The sequence below is a fragment of the Patagioenas fasciata genome, chromosome 4 (genome assembly GCF_037038585.1).
Source record: "Patagioenas fasciata isolate bPatFas1 chromosome 4, bPatFas1.hap1, whole genome shotgun sequence".
NCBI lineage: Eukaryota > Metazoa > Chordata > Aves > Columbiformes > Columbidae > Patagioenas > Patagioenas fasciata.
The window spans coordinates 69,229,265-69,247,793 of record NC_092523.1 but is presented as its reverse complement, the minus strand read 5'-3'; the positions used below and the strand labels follow the sequence as shown (position 1 = coordinate 69,247,793).

General features: G+C 44.1%; 3 protein-coding genes across 4 annotated transcripts in view; 1 reads left to right on the top strand and 2 right to left on the bottom strand.

The window, feature by feature from the left end:
* ANXA5 (annexin A5) overlaps positions 1-2,679 on the bottom strand; it is a 53,213-nt gene extending 50,534 nt beyond the window's left edge. The window contains exon 1 of the mRNA XM_065837019.2: positions 2,412-2,679. The gene's annotated coding sequence lies outside the window, so the exon portion shown is untranslated. The remainder of the gene's footprint in view (positions 1-2,411) is intronic.
* A 162-nt stretch (positions 2,680-2,841) lies between these two features.
* On the top strand, positions 2,842-9,071 carry EXOSC9 (exosome component 9). The gene is made up of 12 exons (XM_065836262.2): positions 2,842-2,986; positions 3,157-3,251; positions 4,571-4,690; positions 4,802-4,904; positions 5,303-5,440; positions 5,914-5,996; positions 6,324-6,456; positions 6,873-6,961; positions 7,150-7,296; positions 7,656-7,846; positions 8,239-8,317; positions 8,822-9,071. Exons 1-12 carry the CDS (start codon positions 2,921-2,923, stop codon positions 8,901-8,903), a joined length of 1,326 nt encoding a protein of 441 aa, XP_065692334.2. The 5' UTR covers positions 2,842-2,920; the 3' UTR covers positions 8,904-9,071.
* A 1,894-nt stretch (positions 9,072-10,965) lies between these two features.
* Positions 10,966-18,395, bottom strand: CCNA2 (cyclin A2). 2 transcript variants are annotated; one of them, XM_065836264.2, is made up of 8 exons: positions 18,158-18,392; positions 17,812-18,028; positions 16,592-16,707; positions 16,019-16,242; positions 15,244-15,448; positions 13,306-13,419; positions 12,626-12,759; positions 10,966-12,179 (listed from the first exon to the last, which is right to left on the bottom strand). In XM_065836264.2, exons 1-8 carry the CDS (start codon positions 18,281-18,283, stop codon positions 12,128-12,130), a joined length of 1,188 nt encoding a protein of 395 aa, XP_065692336.1. In that variant the 5' UTR covers positions 18,284-18,392; the 3' UTR covers positions 10,966-12,127. The 2 variants fall into 2 exon arrangements, with proteins under 2 accessions (XP_065692336.1, XP_065692335.1); XM_065836263.2 differs by having other exon boundaries at positions 17,812-18,395.
* Between the last annotated feature and the right edge of the window lie 134 nt (positions 18,396-18,529).

Sequence of the window (18,529 nt, the reverse complement as noted above, 5' to 3'; positions counted from 1 at the left end):
TAGAAGTGTGAGATCACAAGGGTCTCGCTCTCTTTGACCACGGTCGGCATCTGAGGAGGACCCTGCCTGTCATGCCTGTGATCTGAGGTCTCATTCCAGACCCTGCATCCCTGAGTCCAGTTCCAGTTTGCTGCAGAGTCCAGCCCAGGACTTTCAGGTGCCTGCCCTGCAGCTGCTGGAGTGACACCAACTTTGGGAAATTCAGGATTGGTTTTGTATATTTTGTATTATTTTCTCTATTTATTAATAGTATTAGTAAAGCATTGTTAACTTTTCCAACTTGCAAGTCTCTCTCCCTTTTCCTCCTAATCCCTTTCCTTAGTGTGTGGGGGAGGTTAACAGAGAGCATCTGCCACAGTTTATTGTCACCGTGCAGCAAATGGTGACACCATTCCTGTACAGCCTTTGCCTGCTATTCAATAAACATTTGCATTTTTCAATGCAAAAAAAAAAAATATATATATATATGGCAATGCTTTCAGTGTGCGTTACATCTTGCTGTATACTGAAAAAACAAGATAGTAAGGCACTATGTCCCACCACCTTTCATACGAAATGTTCCATGAAGACGACATCTCTTGCTTGTAAGCTGTCAGATTTCCAAGATTCTGCAGTTTAAATTGGGATCTATCCTCATTGCCTCTCATCACCACTAATCATCTGGCCATCTGCCACATCAGGTCTCTAGTGAAACCTCTGCAACCTCATTGATTTTGTGGATTTTTGGATGGCCATTTAATCTGAATTTGGAAACAAGACATATATGTGTAGCTAGTTAATTTCTATTGAGCCACTTCAGCTGTGCATGCCAGATAAAAATACTTAATACTGCTCCTACCACTAACATCAGTACTTTTGAATACACACAGGACTCAGATTTGGGGGAATGAGATGTCTCATTTAAATCAAGCACAGCAATTTTGCAGCATTGAACTAACAGCTGAAGTCCCTCATGGGAGACTTTAACCATCTCATTATCTGCTGAAAGAGCAACACTGCAGGACTGTGTTTACCAAGCAAATTCTGTTCACTGAGATGTAAGAAGATTTCAGACCTCTTTTTATATTACCAAATGACATAAATATTTCACAAACCTGCTTTCCACAAATACTATGGCTTACAACATGGGTGAAAATGGGCTTTTAATAACTATACTGCCAAATACAGTACGATAGCACACAAAAGATGCAAGAAAAAGTATTCAAAGGGGTAAATCATGGCTTTAGCTTTGGTTTACTTGAATATGCAAATAAAATACTTCTTAGATGCAACTGAAGTATCTGAAATTTCTAGTGAGTTTCTATGAAAGCAACATAAAGACTTCAATAAAATAAATTAAATGTATCAGTGTGATAGCAAATGACTTACAGTAATATATTGAGCAGAAAGTTTAAATTAGACATTCAAAATGCAAAGCTTCCAGCTACATCCCACTTCTTTCAGAAGTCTGCCTTACTAGTTATTCAACTTATGTGTTTGCCAAAATATCTCCACAAGTGTTTCCCAAGCTCTATTTTGCACCTTATATCTATCTGGTAATAACAAACGAAACTCAAAATATACTGGTTTTCTGTGATTTAGAAACACTAGTTAACAGTTTACCCAACTGTACATAACTCAGTAATTAGCTCTGCTATTAGAATTATCTTTTAGAAAATAATTTCAAACCTTAAGTGACTACAAGCCATTAGTAGCTAACCTTTATTATTCATGTAAAAAGATGCACCAACTAAAGCACAGCAGGACTTAGGGCTATTAATATAGAGTAAACTTGACCCCAGTGGAAGCATTTCCTCAGTGATTGCAGAGCAGCCAGAATTTAACCCCAAGTCCCCACTAATGAATCTTACCTCTGAATTTAAGCAATTAAAAAAGCAAAACCAGACAAAATTTCTACCTGAGGACTGTCACTCAAACTCCAAGGAAAATACCCAATCAACCAAATAGCAGCAATGAGAGAATCTTACTCCAATTGTTACCATAGTTGTGGCTAGAAAGTTGCAAATGTTAAATCATTCTCTTCCTTCTTGTTGTTTCACATGTAGCACCAGCTAGGAAAACCACTTGGTTTTTTGCCTCCCTACAACAAGAGGGTGTTTTCATAATCTCATAAAAATGCTTTTACACTAAAAATTTGTGATGACACTCATTTACCCTAATCTGAAAACCTAAAACCAGCACAGAAAAATCTGACGGCACTTGTCCTCACTCGCACAAACTTGAGATTGCTGAAATGTGACACACTTTTTAGTTTGCACTGGACCTTAAGTATGACTTATTTCAACAATTTTGTGTGAGAAAAGTCAAACTGTCTGGGGTGTGATAACACTGCTGGGAGAGCAGAGTAATAGATTTTTCAACTCACAACTAAGCATGAAAGCCACTTGTAAAGGCCTTGAAGTTCTACTCACAGGGAACACTTCAGAACAACAGGAAAGCGTATTCTGCCCATCTGAAGCTTTTGTCGCATTTCTTCCCACAGCACTCATGCGGGGCCGGTTCAGCTGCTGCGGAGTACGAAAGGCTGGGACCACAGCGCCCCTAACCGCCCGCCCGGGGGCGCTGTCACCCACACGGTCTCCCAGGCGACGAGCCCTCACGGCCCTTGTCCCCCACTCTGTCCGGGGGAGCCCCGGGCGGCGGCTAAAGCTGCACCTGCGGCGACACGGGCCCCTGTACCCGTCATTTGGCGGGCTGTATGGGACGACAAGCGAATACAACCGGGCGCCCAGCACCGGCGGAACCAGCAGCAACCCCGACCGAGTTCACACCGCCCGCCCTGAGGGGACCCGCCTGTGGGCGGGGCCAGCGGAGGAAGCGCAGCGCCTGCGCATTGGTACCCACAGCCTCGCGGCCGCCGCGCGGTGATGACGCGCGCACGGGTACCGGCGCTGTGTCGCGCTGCGCCTGAGACCCCGCCATGAAGGCGACGCCAATCTCCAACTGCGAGCGGCGCTTCATCCTGCGCGCCATCGAGGAGAGGAAGGTGCGGGGCCGGGCAACCCTTCACCGGGCCCTTCCCCATCCCTGTTCCCTTCCCCGCCCCGGCGGGGCCCGCGCGGCTCTCCCCCGCCGCCGCCCGGCAGTAGGCCGGGGCCGCGCTCCCCACCCGGAGATGGCGCATTAACCGTGTGTGTGGGGGGGGGTGGCCCGCAGCGGCTGGACGGGCGGCAGTGCTATGACTACCGGAACGTGCGCATCTCCTTCGGCGCCGACTACGGCTGCTGCGTGGTGGAGCTGGGCAAAACCAGGTGAGCCTGGCGGGTGCGGGCGGGCCGTGCTGTGCGGGCCCCGCTGCCGCTCGCACGTGTGAGAAGCTGCGGGGTGTGCGGTGTGGGGGAAAGGGACCTGGGGATCCTGGTGGACAGCAGGATGACCATGAGCCAGCACTGTGCCCTTGTGACCAGGAAGGCCAATGGCATCCTGGGGTGTATTAGAAGGGGGGTGATTAGTAGGTCCAGAGAGGTTCTCCTTCCCCTCTACTCTGCCCTGGTGAGACCACACCTGGAATATTGTGTCCAGTCCTGGGCCCCTCAGTTCAAGAAGGACAGGGAACTGCTGGAGAGAGTCCAGCGCAGGGCAACAAAGATGATGAAGGGTTAGTTTGCTCCCTTATGAGGAAAGGCTGAGAGAGCTGGGTCTCTTTAGCTTGGAGGAGACTGAGGGGTGACCTCATTAATGTTTATAAATATGTACAGGGTGAGTGTCACAAGGATGGAGCCAGGCTCTTCTCGGTGACAACCAACGATAGGGCAAGGGGCAGTGGATACAAACAGGAACACAGGAGGTTCCACTTAAATATGAAAAGAAACTTCTTCCCAGTGAGAGTGACAGACACTGGAACAGGCTGCCCAGGGAGGTTGTGGAGACATTCAAAACCCGCCTGGACACCTTCCTGTGTAACCTCATCTGGGTGTTCCTGCTCCAGCGGGGAGATTGGACTGGATGATCTTTTGAGGTCCCTTCCAATCCCTGACATTCTGTGATTCTGCGGTAGCAAACAGAGCACGGAGTGTTAAGTGTTGGGCGTGTGACAGCTCACTGAGGTCACACGAAACAGACTGTAAAGGCTGAAGCCTAGAAGTCATAACACTTCCAAGAACAGGACCATAGAAGAGAAGGGAAGGGAAGGAAAGGAAGACAGAAAAGATGGGGTTACTTTGTTGGTTGTATATTACAGATCATTTATAAAATACAAAATTATTGGTTTTCATCACTTTATTTACTGGTTTTATATTATATTTTGTGTTCTTCCACAAACGCCTCTTTTCTTTACGTAGAAAAGTGGAATATACGAACTTACATGAACATTTAGTTATAGATTTTTATGTGTTTGAGTCTGATTTTAATCCTAAAAGACAGAAGAATGTTCTACATTTCTACATTTGATTCTCTCAATAGTTGACTAGAGTTTAAATATGTATGACAGATATTGAATGCGAAACTGGCAGGAGTAAGAAATGCAAACTGAAAGACTAAATCCATGTTTATTCCAAGTATGTCTTTTGTTTCTAGTGGTAGTTTTTTTCCTGGTGAATTCCATGACTTGTTGGTTTATTTACCTTTGTAGGGTTCTTGCGCAAGTTTCGTGTGAACTTGTTCCCCCCAAGCCAAATCGGCCTGCAGAAGGTATACTTTTCTTTAATTTTGAGCTCTCACCAATGGCTGCACCTGGTTTTGAGCCTGGCAGGTATGTAGCTTTCTTAAAACAACTGAACAAGGATGACATAAGAGCGACTGATTTGATACATGTAAGTGTATAGTGATAATCATATTCAATGGGGTTAATTTGTTTTAACAGGCAACCTGAGCTACTGGTGAAAGTGAACAGACTAATAGAACGATGTCTGAGAAATTCCAAGTGTGTAGATACTGAATCTCTCTGCGTTGTTGCTGGTGAAAAGGTATGAAAACCTACTGATTTCAATTAGCTTTAAATTAAAGGATACATGTAATCTGGTTTTAAGGTGGTGTCTGGCTTGTTTTGCAACCTAGAAATTCTGATTTTAGGTTAATGTAGGGTTCCATGCATCTGAATTTACAGGTATTTTTGACTTGTGTATCTGCATAGGCTTTTTGAAGGATTTGAAACCATGCATACTCAAATGTATTAACCAGAGCTTAAATCTAGCACAGTGGGTATTTTGGAATGTACCAGGATCTCTCGTCTTAACATCTTGAGCAAAGACCTGAAGAATATATACCGGTTCTTTTTATGATTAAATAAATGAAATTATTTTGAAAAACAAGTTGTATAGAATCACATTACAGATTAGCAAGCAGTTATGTGTGCTTTTTTCAGGTTTGGCAAATTCGTCTGGACCTGCATCTGTTAAATCACGATGGTAACATTATTGACGCTGCCAGCATTGCAGGAGTTGTAGCTCTGTGTCATTTTCGCAGGCCAGATGTATCTGTGCAAGGGGAGGAAGTAACTGTGGTAAGTTGTACCAGATAATAGTAAATGTTGTGGCATCGCAGGTAGCTATTTCATTCGGTCTAAAAGGGGGAATTAAATGCTTATGTAAACAGAGAAACTCCAAGATGCCTGGAGTTTTAGGATAAATTTGTTGCTATTCAAAATTTGAAGGAATAGTAAAGAAGCCTTCTGAATACAGAATTGTATCAACCTCAGTTTGTGAGAGTTTTAATTGTAAAAGATACGTATTTTACAGTATTTTGACCCGAACTAGCATAAGGCTGGTGAATGTGCAGTATTTACCTACGTAGGTAGTAAACAGAAAGAATTGCACAAGAATAGTAAAAATAATTTTGTTAATGTTTAAATGACTAAACATTTCTTAGCCTTCTTTTCTTTGCTGTTTATTTCTTTACATATCTTTTTGCAGTACATAATTTCAAAATTAAATGTGTTTTGTAAGTAATGGTCTTCTGGGACAATTCTTTTCAAAGTACACTCCGGAGGAACGTGATCCTGTCCCCTTGAGTATCCACCACATGCCCATTTGTGTCAGTTTTGCCTTCTACCATCAAGGGTAAGATTTTGAAGTCTTTTGACAGAAACAGCTTATAGACAATTCTCCAGAATTTATTTTAAACATAAAAAGGTCCTAAAAATATTTGTATTGACAAGCAGATTTCTTGAAACATTTTGTCTGCTGTGAGATGCCATGGGGAGATACTTAGGGGTTGTGCACAGTTTAACTAACCAGCAGCTTTCCACAGATGACATAGAAAACTTTCGGGGGGGAGGATACCTATAATTACCTATATATAAACCAGTTTTTTTGTTTAATTGTTTTAAGGGTAGTAAATAACTTCAAACCTTTACGGTTGCCTTATATTTAAAAACTCGATTCCAGGACCTATTTACTGGTGGATCCAAGTGAACGAGAGGAGCGTGTAATGGATGGTCTCCTTGTGATTGCCATGAACAAGCATGGTGAGATTTGTACCATCCAGTCCAGTGGAGGGATCATGCTGGTAACAGATCAGGTAAATCTTTGTCTTGACCAGTCTTTCATGTATAAACTACTTCCTGTGCTGTAATCTTGATACTGAAATGACCTTAAGATTTGGAAGCTGAGAAAACAATTACCTGTCTGATTTAATTGGAAAAGATTATGTATTTATATTCCTAGAAGAAACGCATATTACTATGCATCATGCTGAAAAGGAACATTGTTTGTTCAGATGTACACTTTTTCTCCAATTAATTCAGACTGCGCTCTGATGAATAGCTAGAGGCTGTTGCATTAACCTGTTGCATCAACTTGTAGTGTACCCAGGCCCTCACACTAGGATGCCATATTGTATTTTACGTGTTTGTGACTCTTATGATGTTCTACATTTTTAGTTAAAAACTTATTGCTTTGGTGATTGTAAACTGTTGTTGTATATATAACAAACAGGTTCTGAGATGCAGTAAAATAACAGCTGTTAAGGTTGCAGAAATAACAGAACTAATTCAAAAAGCCTTGGAGAATGACCAGAAAGTTAGGTGAGTGCTTTGGGAAGGAAAGGTAAATGGGTCTTTTTAAGAAACTTGCTAAAAATTAATGTCAGCCTTTAGTTTGAACAGCAAATTGTTTTCGCTTGTATATGTTTTATTGTATATGTGAACTTGAAACGAGAAAGCATTTTGAAGTGTGAAACCTCCTGAAATCATGTCTGTCACTGAATGACTAGGAAGGAAGGCGGGAAGTTCGGCTTTGCAGAATCTATACCGAACCAAAAGATTACTGCCTTCAAAGTGGAGAGCACTGCTGTTGATACTGACAAGGTGGAGGAACAAGCAGAAGAAATCATTGCTAAAGCTGAGCCACCTTCAGAAGTGTATCCTTTCTATAGAACTACTCGGGGAAAAACAGGCTTCTCACCCGCTGCATTAGCGTGGCTAGAAACTAAACACACATCTAAGGTTCCCCACAGCTTAAGGAGCCTTACAGCTTTCAAAGGAAACAGTGACATCATACTGGGTGTGGTTCTAACTGCTTTTAGGTAACTTAAATCGTGGCATGAAGTGCAAAACTGAGGTCTTAAGCAACTGGTTACAGTATCTGGAGAAGTACTCTCAGCTTCCCGTTAAGGATGATCTCCCCTGGGGAGGAAAGATACAGCTTAAAAACCGACTGCTATGCTTTCAGAATACAAAGAGTTTACCAGAAAAGACAGATTTTTCTTAACTGCTTCAGTTTTTCCGCACCAATATTGCACGCTCCTGGGACAGCCCAAATTGGGGAAGGAATAGAGAACTCCTGGGGAGACCTTGAAGAATCTGAGAGGGAAGACGCAGCAGAAGAGGAAGGTGAAAGTGAGGCTACTGCCTTGGCGTGTCAGAAAATGGAAACTGAGGATCCAAGTGCAGTGAAGGAAAGTGAGAAGGGTAAGTACTTATCTTTGATATCAGATATGCTCATAACATCACTTCATTAGCAATCTAGAATTTAAATATGAGAGATTTTTAGTGAGAGAAGAACCATCATTGTAGCCACTTTCCCACTTGAGTTATGCTCATTTGCTACTTTCCGTTCACCTGGACTCTTCTGTTTTCTTCAAAAGAAACCTTGATGTCCATAGGATATGGAAGGCTCCAGCTTAAGCACTTGCCAAATGAAGCAGTTGCCACTTTGAATGTGTCCTTAAAAATGCTGTGGTTGTTAGTTACAGAAGTTTGTACAAAACTGATCACCGGGTTGTGTTGTTTGTACAAAACTGATCGCCAGGTTGTAGATTTATGGTTTCTTTGTTGTTTTTGTTTGTTTTTGTTTTTTTAAGATGAACCTATTGTATTGTCTGACAGTGAAGAGGAAGAAGTTGTCATTTTGGAACCACAGGAAGTACCAAAGAAAACAAGGTAACCATCATGTGAAATTAAGAGGGGAAAGGAGTTTGTAAGGAGTGGTTTCAGGGTTTTGGTAGGGCCAAGAAAGCTCTCACTTGATCAAGGGGCTACATAGACAGCCAGGTGAGGTTTAAATCTGGGTTAGTTTGCTCCTGTCCTAGGAGGCCAGGATGACTCATCCTGGCTGGCCTGCAGCTGGCTGAGATGGTTATAGATATACTGATCTTAGTCATTCCAGAGTGAGTGAGGGCATAAAAGCAGATGTGAATCAGCTGCTGCAGAGATTCTACATCAGACTACAGCTAATCTTCAATTTTATCTCCAAGAAGTGAGATTTGTTGTTGTATTCCAACTCTAACTGTGGAACCCCTCGTTGTATTTATTACACTTTCTAGAAACTTAACTTTGTGCTGAGCACAGTGGATGGTTACCCTGTTATGGATGATCAGCCTGTGTTCTTTTGAAATAAAACTGCTCAGTACATTTCTTTGATACAAATGTTGTATTTGCTCACAGAACACAGACCAACTCGAAACAAGAAAATACAAGTAAGAAAGCATTTAACAAGAGGAGGAGAAAGAAGAGAGCTGCTTATTAAAGCCATCATCTCTCCTTCACAAATGCTGTATAATACATAATTCGGTCTGTCATTACTGAACTTATTTTTGTAGATAATTTTATCTCCTATCCTATATCTGGTCCTGCTTTTATGTACATTTTTTAAAACTATCGTAACAGCTTTAAATAAAAAAAACTTTGCATGTAAGTGAAATTCTGTGGTTACCATCCAGCTGCAGCAGCAACCTCGTTAGTTCAACTTGAACTGACTCAAGTTGTACTATTTAAATTGCAGAGGTAAGATGCATGTTTTTTGTAACAAAACAGCCTCTGCAATTACTGAAGTGAGCTCTGTACAGTCGGAGTTCAGTGGGTAGAAGGAACGATGGCTCAAGTTTAATGCCAGGAAAAGCTGCTTTTTAGTTAAACTAGCTATTACCACACCTGGGAAGGGTTTAATCCCTTGGAATGTTTCTCTCAGGGGAAAGTGCTGTGCTGTGGCTAAGACCTTGCTCTGGTCACTCCACACTGTACATTTCACTGAAATGGTGCTGTGTAAAAATCAACAGAAATGCACATACTTAACAAAATAGTACAGGACTTCTGTAAAACTTCCATAGAAAACCAACTCATACTGCAGCACTGGAGTTTTTTTTTTAAAGTTTAATTAATTATTACATGCAACAGATAGGAATGCTGCTTGAGCCATTTTCAATGAATTATGTTCTGAATCTAGAATTGGGCAAAACAAAGAGATGAGGTTTCCAAAATCCCTGACCTGGCTGCTTTGCTTGAGAATGAAGTGGAAACATGCACGTATTTACAAGAACAAAGGAGGACTATTTTACATGTGATGTTAGTATTTCATGAAATGTGAACAAGAGATAAATTACTGTTGCAGATAATACACTCCCCGAATCTGGTTTAAAATTTAATATTAATTTTTTTAAAAAAATTGCTCGCAGCCAGAGCAAGCTTTAATCAAGTTGTGCTCTTTTAGAAGAGGACAAACACTGAAAGCCCCATTCCTCCAGGAGCTAAATCAGGGCAATTTCTTAGTGTCAGTTCTTCCAGCCCAAAGTCACTGTCAGGAGTATGAGAATGAAGATTCAGTTTCTTCTTACTTCTGCAGTCCAAGAAGACCTTAAACTTCTTCAGGAAAAAAAGAACAGTATTCTTTGCACTGCGCTTTCTCTTCACACATGACGTCTCCTACCTTGTGCTCCTTAAAGGCTTTATTTTGAAAGGCTAGAAGTTAAACTGGATAGGCAAAACAGTAGTACAGTACAACCTGGGTTATTTTGTTCAAGACTTAGTAGCAAGACCTAGAATAATCCCATACTGACTTCAGGAAATGAGAAAATGGAAAGAGATGGTGTTGTTTCCAGCAAGAGCTGGCCATCAGGAGCATAGTCATCCTGGGCAGAGATACCAGCCCATGACTGAAGCATTCTTTTTATGCTACACAGGAAGTCTTATCAAGTATATTGAAAGCAAAGCTCAGGAAGCAAGGGAGGATTTTAGACACTGCCATTTTTTCCCCAACTAATTTCAGCTTTTCAGTGGCAAGCTCCTGAAATTAAGCTAAACAAAGGCTACTGGAGAACATGGTAGACCAATGAAATACAGTTTTTCATTAGAAATTAGAACACATATAAAAGTCAAAGTGCATCCTAAAAAGCTCAGTTTGGCCACTAAAAGCAGTAGCCTGTGCTGCACACTTTCATCTTGACTGGATAAGGCACCACCACTTGATCAGCTTTGTCAGTTGGTTCACAGAAGGCTCAGACTACAGAGCAGGTTTTGAGTTGCTGCGTCAAGATGTGCGAATTGTCTCATAGCACTATAACAGCTGCTTGTCAGCTTGGCAGACTTCTAAAAAATTTATTTTAAATAGCCCACACCATAACAGCAGCTGCCCCACATCTGTGAAGAATTTATACACTACCTGCTAGGTGTCCAGATAACCAGACTGTGTTGAGTCAACTTCAGGCTGAAGTGGCACAGGTTTCACAGGGTAGCCCTTGCCAAAACGCTCTAGAAATGAATGCATGGTAGTACTACCCCTCAGTGTTTTTAAGGTATTGGCAAGACCATTAACAGCAGATGTAAAAAGTTTTTATTAGCCAACCTGGATATACCTCAATTAAATCCACTTCCATGCATTCGCTGCTTCACATGCAAAGAACAGCAGGTACAGGGCAGCATCACTCCATTTATACAGGTTGAACGTAAGCATCCACTTGCTCTAATGCTGATTATGTGCTAACTTGCTCATGTAACAGTTCTAGAACTAAGGAAAAAGACAACCAGTCTAGTCTTTGTTTGTTGCATGCCACAGAGGAACCCTTTCCAAGTGAGAGGGACGTACAGAACTAGTGCTATTCTGCACATCATGCACCCGCACCAGAAGATATTCCTCACTCTCAAGGGCACAGAACAGCAGTTCACGCTCCTGCGGTTTGATCCTCCCACTGCCCCTAGACAGGTACTGGGTAACCAGGTTGGTAGCTGTCGGTTTTTTAGTGAGCATCAGTGGGCTTTCAGGACAGCTAATGCATCAGTGGGAACAACCTGGGTTTAAATTAGTACCACTTTTACACTTTGACTAGAAAATACCTATAGCAAGACCATTTTCTACATACTAGAAGTATGGACTGCTATACTAGTTTTAGCCGTGCAGTCTCACCAGCAGAGCATTTAACCTGATGGAGATCTGATACTACATGACATAGCAATCCAGGCTGCCAGTAACCGGCACTCCCTAAAGAGCCTCCCAAGAGTCAGTACCAGTAAAGTGTTTTCCTCAGAGCTGTAGAGTTTCTACCAGTGTTATAGCCGTTGAGCCACTTTTCAGGTCTATGCTAAGTCTCTCTGTTTAAACTAGACAGTACAAAAATGCTACAAATACTGTTGTGGAGTCCAAGTCACTCTTGGAAGGAGGAAAAAAGCCCTACTATAATAATGCACTGCTGATATTAATGTTTAGACTATAATTAGATAAGCAGTCTCAGACATCACTTGGTCTGCATGGTTAATTCTGTGCTTGAAGAGAACATTTTTATAAAACCCAGCTAAATATTTTGACAAGATTGCATGTACAAAAGATTTACATTAAAACCACATAAAACTAACTCCATAATTAAGCTCATCAAATCCTGTATTAATATTTGAGTGATCACATCTAGAATTTTGAACCATGTTTAAAACTGTACATCATTTTCTTGTAATATACATCTTTTAAAAAGATCAGTCTCTTGATTATTACAATAAGTTTAGTGTCTCTGGTGGTTCAATAAGCGATACTCCATGGTACCTAGAGAGAGAAAGAAAGATGCGGGATGTCATCTTACTCAAGTGCTCTTTGCCATGAAGGGCAGCACGCATACTGCAGCAAAGCACATTTCTCACAATGCACAGCCTGCAGGAAAACAATCTGAAGCTTGCCAGCTGCCATGGATTTTTAAGAGCACTAGGTACCATATTGTGCCTACCAGCTGCAGGAATGTCAAGAAAATTCCTTCAGTTTCTACCCGTTGGTTCAGGCAGCGATAGCAGGCCTGGTGGTGAGCAAGAAATATTGCTCAGCAAAGCAGTGTGCAAAAATCTTGGGAGTCTTGACACCATTTGGTTTACATGGCAGATTTGGTGAGTTGAGTCTGACTGAAGACTCCTCTCAAGACACCCCCCACCCCATTAAGCAAATATGTGCTAGAACAACTCAGGCGTAACAGCTTGTCACGCGTCTCCACAGATACTCACTTGGTACTCTTGTACTTTTCCCTTATGGACTGTTGTGTGTGTTGTGCTGCTTTGAGATAGGTCCTGTGTAGGTCCATGAGGCAAGACTTGATGTGTTCAAGGGTGTAGCCTGTCACTTTGCACAGGGATTCAGGCTGAGGAAGACAAGGAAAAAGCAAAAGGGACATTTTTGCATTTCTGCTTGGTTATGCTGGCAACCACTGGTGGAGGTTTTAGCTTCCTGTTGAAACTGTTGTCCTAATAGGTTGGCAGAGTTTCATTGGCTCAAGCACAAAGTAGTTTATTCCTCACTGTTCAGATTCTAGCACATCACATAGATTTACAGTAATCCTGAAAACTGATGTATTCTAAACAAGTATCCCTTGCAGCCAGTGCTTTCTGCCTACTTCCTTACCACAAGGAAGCTGCTCACAGCTCTGAGCAGGATCACTGGAAGAGAGTGCATCAGTAGATGCCTCTTCCTTAGAACAAAAGTTCCCCCCCCTTTTTTTCAAATACCATAGAGAGCAATCCCTAATTAAGAGCCACGAGGGACAGAGGGGCTGCAATTCCCACAGCCCAGGCCCCAGCGTTCAGAACTGCACACAAATACACTCAACCTGCCTAAAAGCGCACAAAGGCTCAAGTTTTAGTGCTACTGCCTAAAAGCGCACGAAGGCTCAAGTTTTAGTGCTACGTACCCAAGTTTGTCCAGTGATTGTGTAGTCTGCTAGATGAAATGCTGCAGCAGCAATAACTGATGGCAAGTATTTCAGGTAAGGATCAGCATCAATTAGACTGAGCTCCCCAAGGTACTGCAAGGGAGACAACAGAAAGGGAATCACCTGCTTCCAAATGGAAGTAGAAGAGCATTTAACAGTTGCACTAGAACCCTAATTTAAGTTTCCAATCCTGCCATCAGTTGGAGCAACAGCTTTTACTGGTTTCCACTTACGGAGATGGTCTACAGAATTATTCAATTAACACTGATGCTCTGTTCAAGACAAGATTGACACTGATCAAGACACCAGACGGTGACACAGAAGAAAGTGGGAGGTGACACAGTAAATCACTACCTGTGACTGAATCCCTAAACAGCAATGAAACAGGAGGAACATACCCCAAAATGATCTTTCATTTTTAGCATCTGCTGTTAGCTACTGCCAAACAGTGCTCCCACACATTGCTTTTTCAACAGGTTTTATATTTAGCGCAGGGGTGTCAAACTCATTTTCACCGAGGCCCACATCAGCCTCACGGTTGCCTTCTGTCCTGGTTTTGTTAAAAAGAAGACCAGTTTGTCTTTTAGTGACGTTTTCTTTCAGCTGAGTTCTTCTAAGTAACTGCACTTTTCTGAATTTGGCTGCGTGTTTTTGCAGACAGGAGCTGATAACAATAGCAATGGAATGCAGAAGAGGCCCAGGTTTAGATTTATTACTGTGGCAGCCAAGGTTACTGATAAATTTTGCACATCCCGTAAGTGAGGGGGGGTTGGTATTTGCAAGGAGGGGCAGACAGAACAGGTGACTAAAATTGACCGAGTATTCCATCCCATACATGTCATACACCCTGTAAAGTGACAGATCACAAGGGTCCCGCTCTCCTCGACCATGGTCAGCATCTGAGGAGGACCCTGCCTGTCATTCCCATGATCCAAGGTCTTGTTCCAGACCCTGCATCCCTGAGTCCAGTTCTGTTTGCTGTAGAGTCCAGCCCAGGACTTCCAGGTGCCTGCCCCACAGCCACTGCTTCGCTGGGCAACGCTGCACTAACCCAGGAAATTCAAGATTGGTTTTTTATATTTTGTATTATTTTCTCTATTTTATTAGTAACATTAGTAAAGCATTTTTAACTTTTTCCAGCTTGCAAGTCTCTCTCCCTTTTCCTCCTATGCCCTTTCCTTAGTGGAGAGGGTGGGGGGTTAATAGCATCTGCTGCAGTTTATTGTCAGCCTGCACTAAATGGTGACACCGTGAAAGAGCCAAATGTAATTTTAGGACTGTATAAATGTAACTACTCCTACATTTAGAGGTATACAGGATCTAGAGCGAAGAGTGTAGTCCAGTGACCTTTGCACAATGAAACAAAGGCTTCCATTTAGGAACTTTTGTACCTGCCATACAGTCAGGATTTAATATAACTTTAGTTGAAACATAATCTGTGCTCTGCTTTAGAAATTAGCCTCTGGATTTAGAGCTCACTGCTTGTTGAGGGGAAAACAAAATAAAAAGTCCTTTTAACCAAATGGGTAGATAGGTCTGGCAGTTATAGATAAGAAAGAGGAAAACATCTAGCAGTGAAACAAACCCTGAACTAAAAATCATCAATCTCCGCCTGCTTTTGAGTAAGTGGCCGTGCTTGCGCCAGGGCAAGCGCCAGCCTGTGACAGCAATGGAGTATCTCAAACACTAAGTGACAAGAAGAGTGTTTGTCTCCAGTGGTGTGGCAGCTCTGGAGGAGCACATGGCATACCCTAGGCACTCTCCAGAACTCTCACAGAGAGACTAAACATTTAAAAATACAAGGAGGAAGGGAAACCTGGACTGAAGAATCCTTCAGCATTTTTCCACTAGATAGCAAACGAGAACTTGTAATATAACTCTGTAGTTACACGAGACAAGTTAGTAATTCTTACTTACCATTGCTAAGCTCTCCACTTTAGCACTTGTCTGCTGATATAGGAAATACTGAGTGAGGAACTGGTTGATTGTTGGAGCTGCCAAGTCAAAAGACAAAACCTTCAATATTAAGTGCTCCATCCTTAGAACTTGCTTCTTGGTATAGGTGTCATCTGTGATGTAGACGAACTCTGCTACTTCAGGAGGGTAGATTTCTTCAAACTTTCTGCCAGGAGAAATAGTTATGAGAAAATAACTGGGGACTAGAGAACCAGATAACCAGAAACATTTAATAAAAGCCAGCATCCTAATTTAGATTCTGACTTGGGAAGCAGGTGGTCAGTGTTACTGAGCAACTTGCTGTACTTGGTTCAGTAGCTCTTGAATCAGCAGAATTTAAAGTTACAGACCTACAACAGCCTGATATTTTAGCACTTTGGGACTTAAAGTTACTGGAATTCCAGAAGAACCCACTGAACTAATAATTGGTGCAAGCAAAACTTTTGTTTGCACATGCCTTGTGCACACTCCCTCAAATACTGTTTAGAAGCCTGCTGCTGCTGCAGCTGGAAGTAATGAACCCTCACATCAATTAGTCTACAAAGACAGCCTAGAACCTTGCTTGCAGAGTTTCATACAGACTGCCAAGCTTTTACGTGGGTAACTCCTGCTTTTTCTTCCAGTGTGAAGCCCTCCTGAGCCAATCTGACTATGGGCAACAAAAATGTGATAGCCACAAGATTTCCATCTGTAAGAGACCAACAAGTAGAATTTTAAATTAAGCAATTTCACTTACGATGCAAGCAGCATAGCAGCAGTGCCCACAAGCTGAAGTTTTCCTCTCAAAACAGACATTGAGGAAAGAAACCTATCAATGTAATTTACAGCTAAGTGCAGGGTTTCATTCTGTAATTTGTATTCTTCTCCAACTTCCACCAGCCAGTCCACAAGAATAGCCCGCATGCTGTTAGTGATGTCAGGTTGCTTCTTCATGTAACCCATTTTAGGCTTGCATTTCACCTGTAGGTTTAGATTACAGATAAAATTGAGTTTGGACTAAGTGCCTGGAAGGAGCCAGCTATTTAAACTGTGTTTACCAGTTTAAACAGATCAGAAGTAAAAAATAGTAAGTCTAGGATTAGTAAATTGTATTTCCACAATCTTGCTCTCAAGCTTGTGTTCAGCGCTTGGTACAGTCATCTTTATCACAAGAAACCAGTCTCATGTTCACAGCAGTGAACAGAGCATCTTATTCCTCTATTTCTAACAAGCTTTACTTTAGTCCCTGTAGTAGTTGAATAATGTTTAGACACATTTCTCAACCCCAAATTTCCCCCTCATAAGCTGTACGGAAACAATAGCAGCTCACCTCCATTTCCCTAAGGTACGTATGGATATCGCTGAGATAGTCTGGCACGTTATTAACATTTGGTTTTCTCTCTTCTGCTTCTGAGGTTAATGAAATATCCATAATACTCGGAGAATCTAAGCAGAAGACAATAACCACGTTAAAATTGGCAGTCAGGCCACCCCCTTGCAGTGCAGGGAGCTACTCTCTTCTGTAGTATGCGGATAGTGGATCTCCAGGGCTGCTCAGCCTCTTGCCTCCCTGGCAGGCAGGAAGCACAGGCTACCGCTCAACCAAACTAGGTGTTGAGGAGACTCTAGGGAAGCCAAAATGTTAGTGTAACAAGGAAGTTTCCCATTTCCCTTTCTCTACTTCCCCCTAAGAATAAAGGAATGGAAAACTCTTTTGCAGCCGTGCAGCGCTCAGTGCGTCCTGTGTTACCTTGTTAAATAAATGTGAATCCTGTAAGCCTAACTATTGTGGCTTAACATAGGGCTGGAGTAGCAGAGCTTTTTGGGGACTACAGAAGTGGGCCGTGATGAAATCAGCCATCAGATATTCCTGCACGTGTTACAGAAGATGGATCTGACAGCTCCCACTTTTTATGTACTGGGAAGCACTCAAAACACTTGTACTAGTACAGGGTTACCTGGGAGAAAAGTCCATGCAGTCCCATGATCTGCCTGGGTAAAATCCCCGTTTAACTCCACAGTGGTAGTAAAGGGTGAGGCTTTAAAAAGGGCTGTGGTCTGTAATCTGTTTTCTCTCATGAGTTACCGGCAGTTCAGGTTAAAAGCATAAAACTGCCCACAAAGAGCAGGGGATAGATGCATAGAGGCTCAACAACTGAAAGCTCAGCTGGATTGAAAAGCTGTTGTATTGTACATAAAGGCCGGCTCAAGGGGACCAGATCGGTTTCACAGACTCAAAAGTCACCTTCCGAGTCAAACCAAGCCAGTTTACGTATGAAACAGCCTCGAGATCTGCAGTCCTCTTCCAGTTTGCTCTGGAAGTCTCCCCATAAATACCAGCTCCGTTCGGCGCTGCCCCGGGGAAGGGCCGGGCACACCGGGGCGCTGTCCCGGGGAAGGGCCGGCGGGACGAGGCCCGAGGGGCGCACCGAGATCCCGCGGCAGCGCTGCCCCGCCGCGGGCGGGTGTCCCGGGGATGCAGCTCGGCTGGCGGGACACGGCACCAGCCGAGCCCCGGGCAAGGGGTACCGGGGCAGGAGGATCACATACCGAAGCTTACGTCCATGGCGTTGCCCAGGGGGGCCAGGGGCCGCCGGTCTCCCATGGCGCAGACGGCCGCTCGCAGCCCCAGCACCTCCTCGTCCTTGCGCAGCGCCGGGCCGCGCCGCCGCTCCCCGTCCGGCTCGTCCACATAGACGGTGAAGGGCTGCTGCCCGCCGGCCGCCCGCCCCGCCGCGCCATGGCCCTCGCAGCCGCTCCGCGCCGCCTGCGGGGACAGCGACCCATCAGTGCCGCCGGGAGCCCGGCCCGGCCGCTGACAGCCGCCCTGACAGCTCCCACCACCCCAGCATGGCCTCCCCCCGAACTCCGCGCCGCCCGGGGCGCGCCCGCTCACCTGCGCCGGGAGCCCGGGCCGCTGCTGGGCGCCCCGCAGCAGCCCCAGCGCCACGCGGGTGCCGGCGGGCGGCGGCGCTTTGCCGCCCGGGGGCACGTTCTCCTGGTTCTCTTGCTCCGCCAGCATGGCCGCGGCCGGTGGCGCAGCACGGGAGAGGAGAACGGGCCGGGCGGGAGGCGGCGGAGCGGGCGCGCCGCCGGGCGGGGGATGGGCGCGTCTCGTGCCGCCGTCCCGCGGCCGCCGACTCTCGCGCCGCTCTGGGCGTTCAAGTAGCCCGCGACTATTGAATGGGCCAATAAGAAGGCGCGGCGCCGCGGCGCGTCACGCGGCCTACGGGCGGCGGCACGGGCCAAAGCGGAGGACGCGAAGCGC

Bases quoted from the DNA above. Each gene is read 5' to 3' on its own strand.
- EXOSC9 (XM_065836262.2), top strand. From the start codon at position 2,921: ATGAAGGCGACGCCAATCTCCAACTGCGAGCGGCGCTTCATCCTGCGC. The intron at 4,905-5,302 runs GTATGAAAACCT...TGCTTTTTTCAG, and splicing joins GCGTTGTTGCTGGTGAAAAG to GTTTGGCAAATTCGTCTGGA. The intron at 5,997-6,323 runs GTAAGATTTTGA...ACTCGATTCCAG, and splicing joins TTTGCCTTCTACCATCAAGG to GACCTATTTACTGGTGGATC.
- CCNA2 (XM_065836263.2), bottom strand. From the start codon at position 18,283: ATGCTGGCGGAGCAAGAGAACCAGGAGAACGTGCCCCCGGGCGGCAAA. The intron at 16,708-17,811 runs GTATGTGATCCT...TCTTCTGCTTAG, and splicing joins CGCCATGGACGTAAGCTTCG to ATTCTCCGAGTATTATGGAT. The intron at 13,420-15,243 runs GTAAGTAAGAAT...TCTCCCTTGCAG, and splicing joins AAGTGGAGAGCTTAGCAATG to TACCTTGGGGAGCTCAGTCT.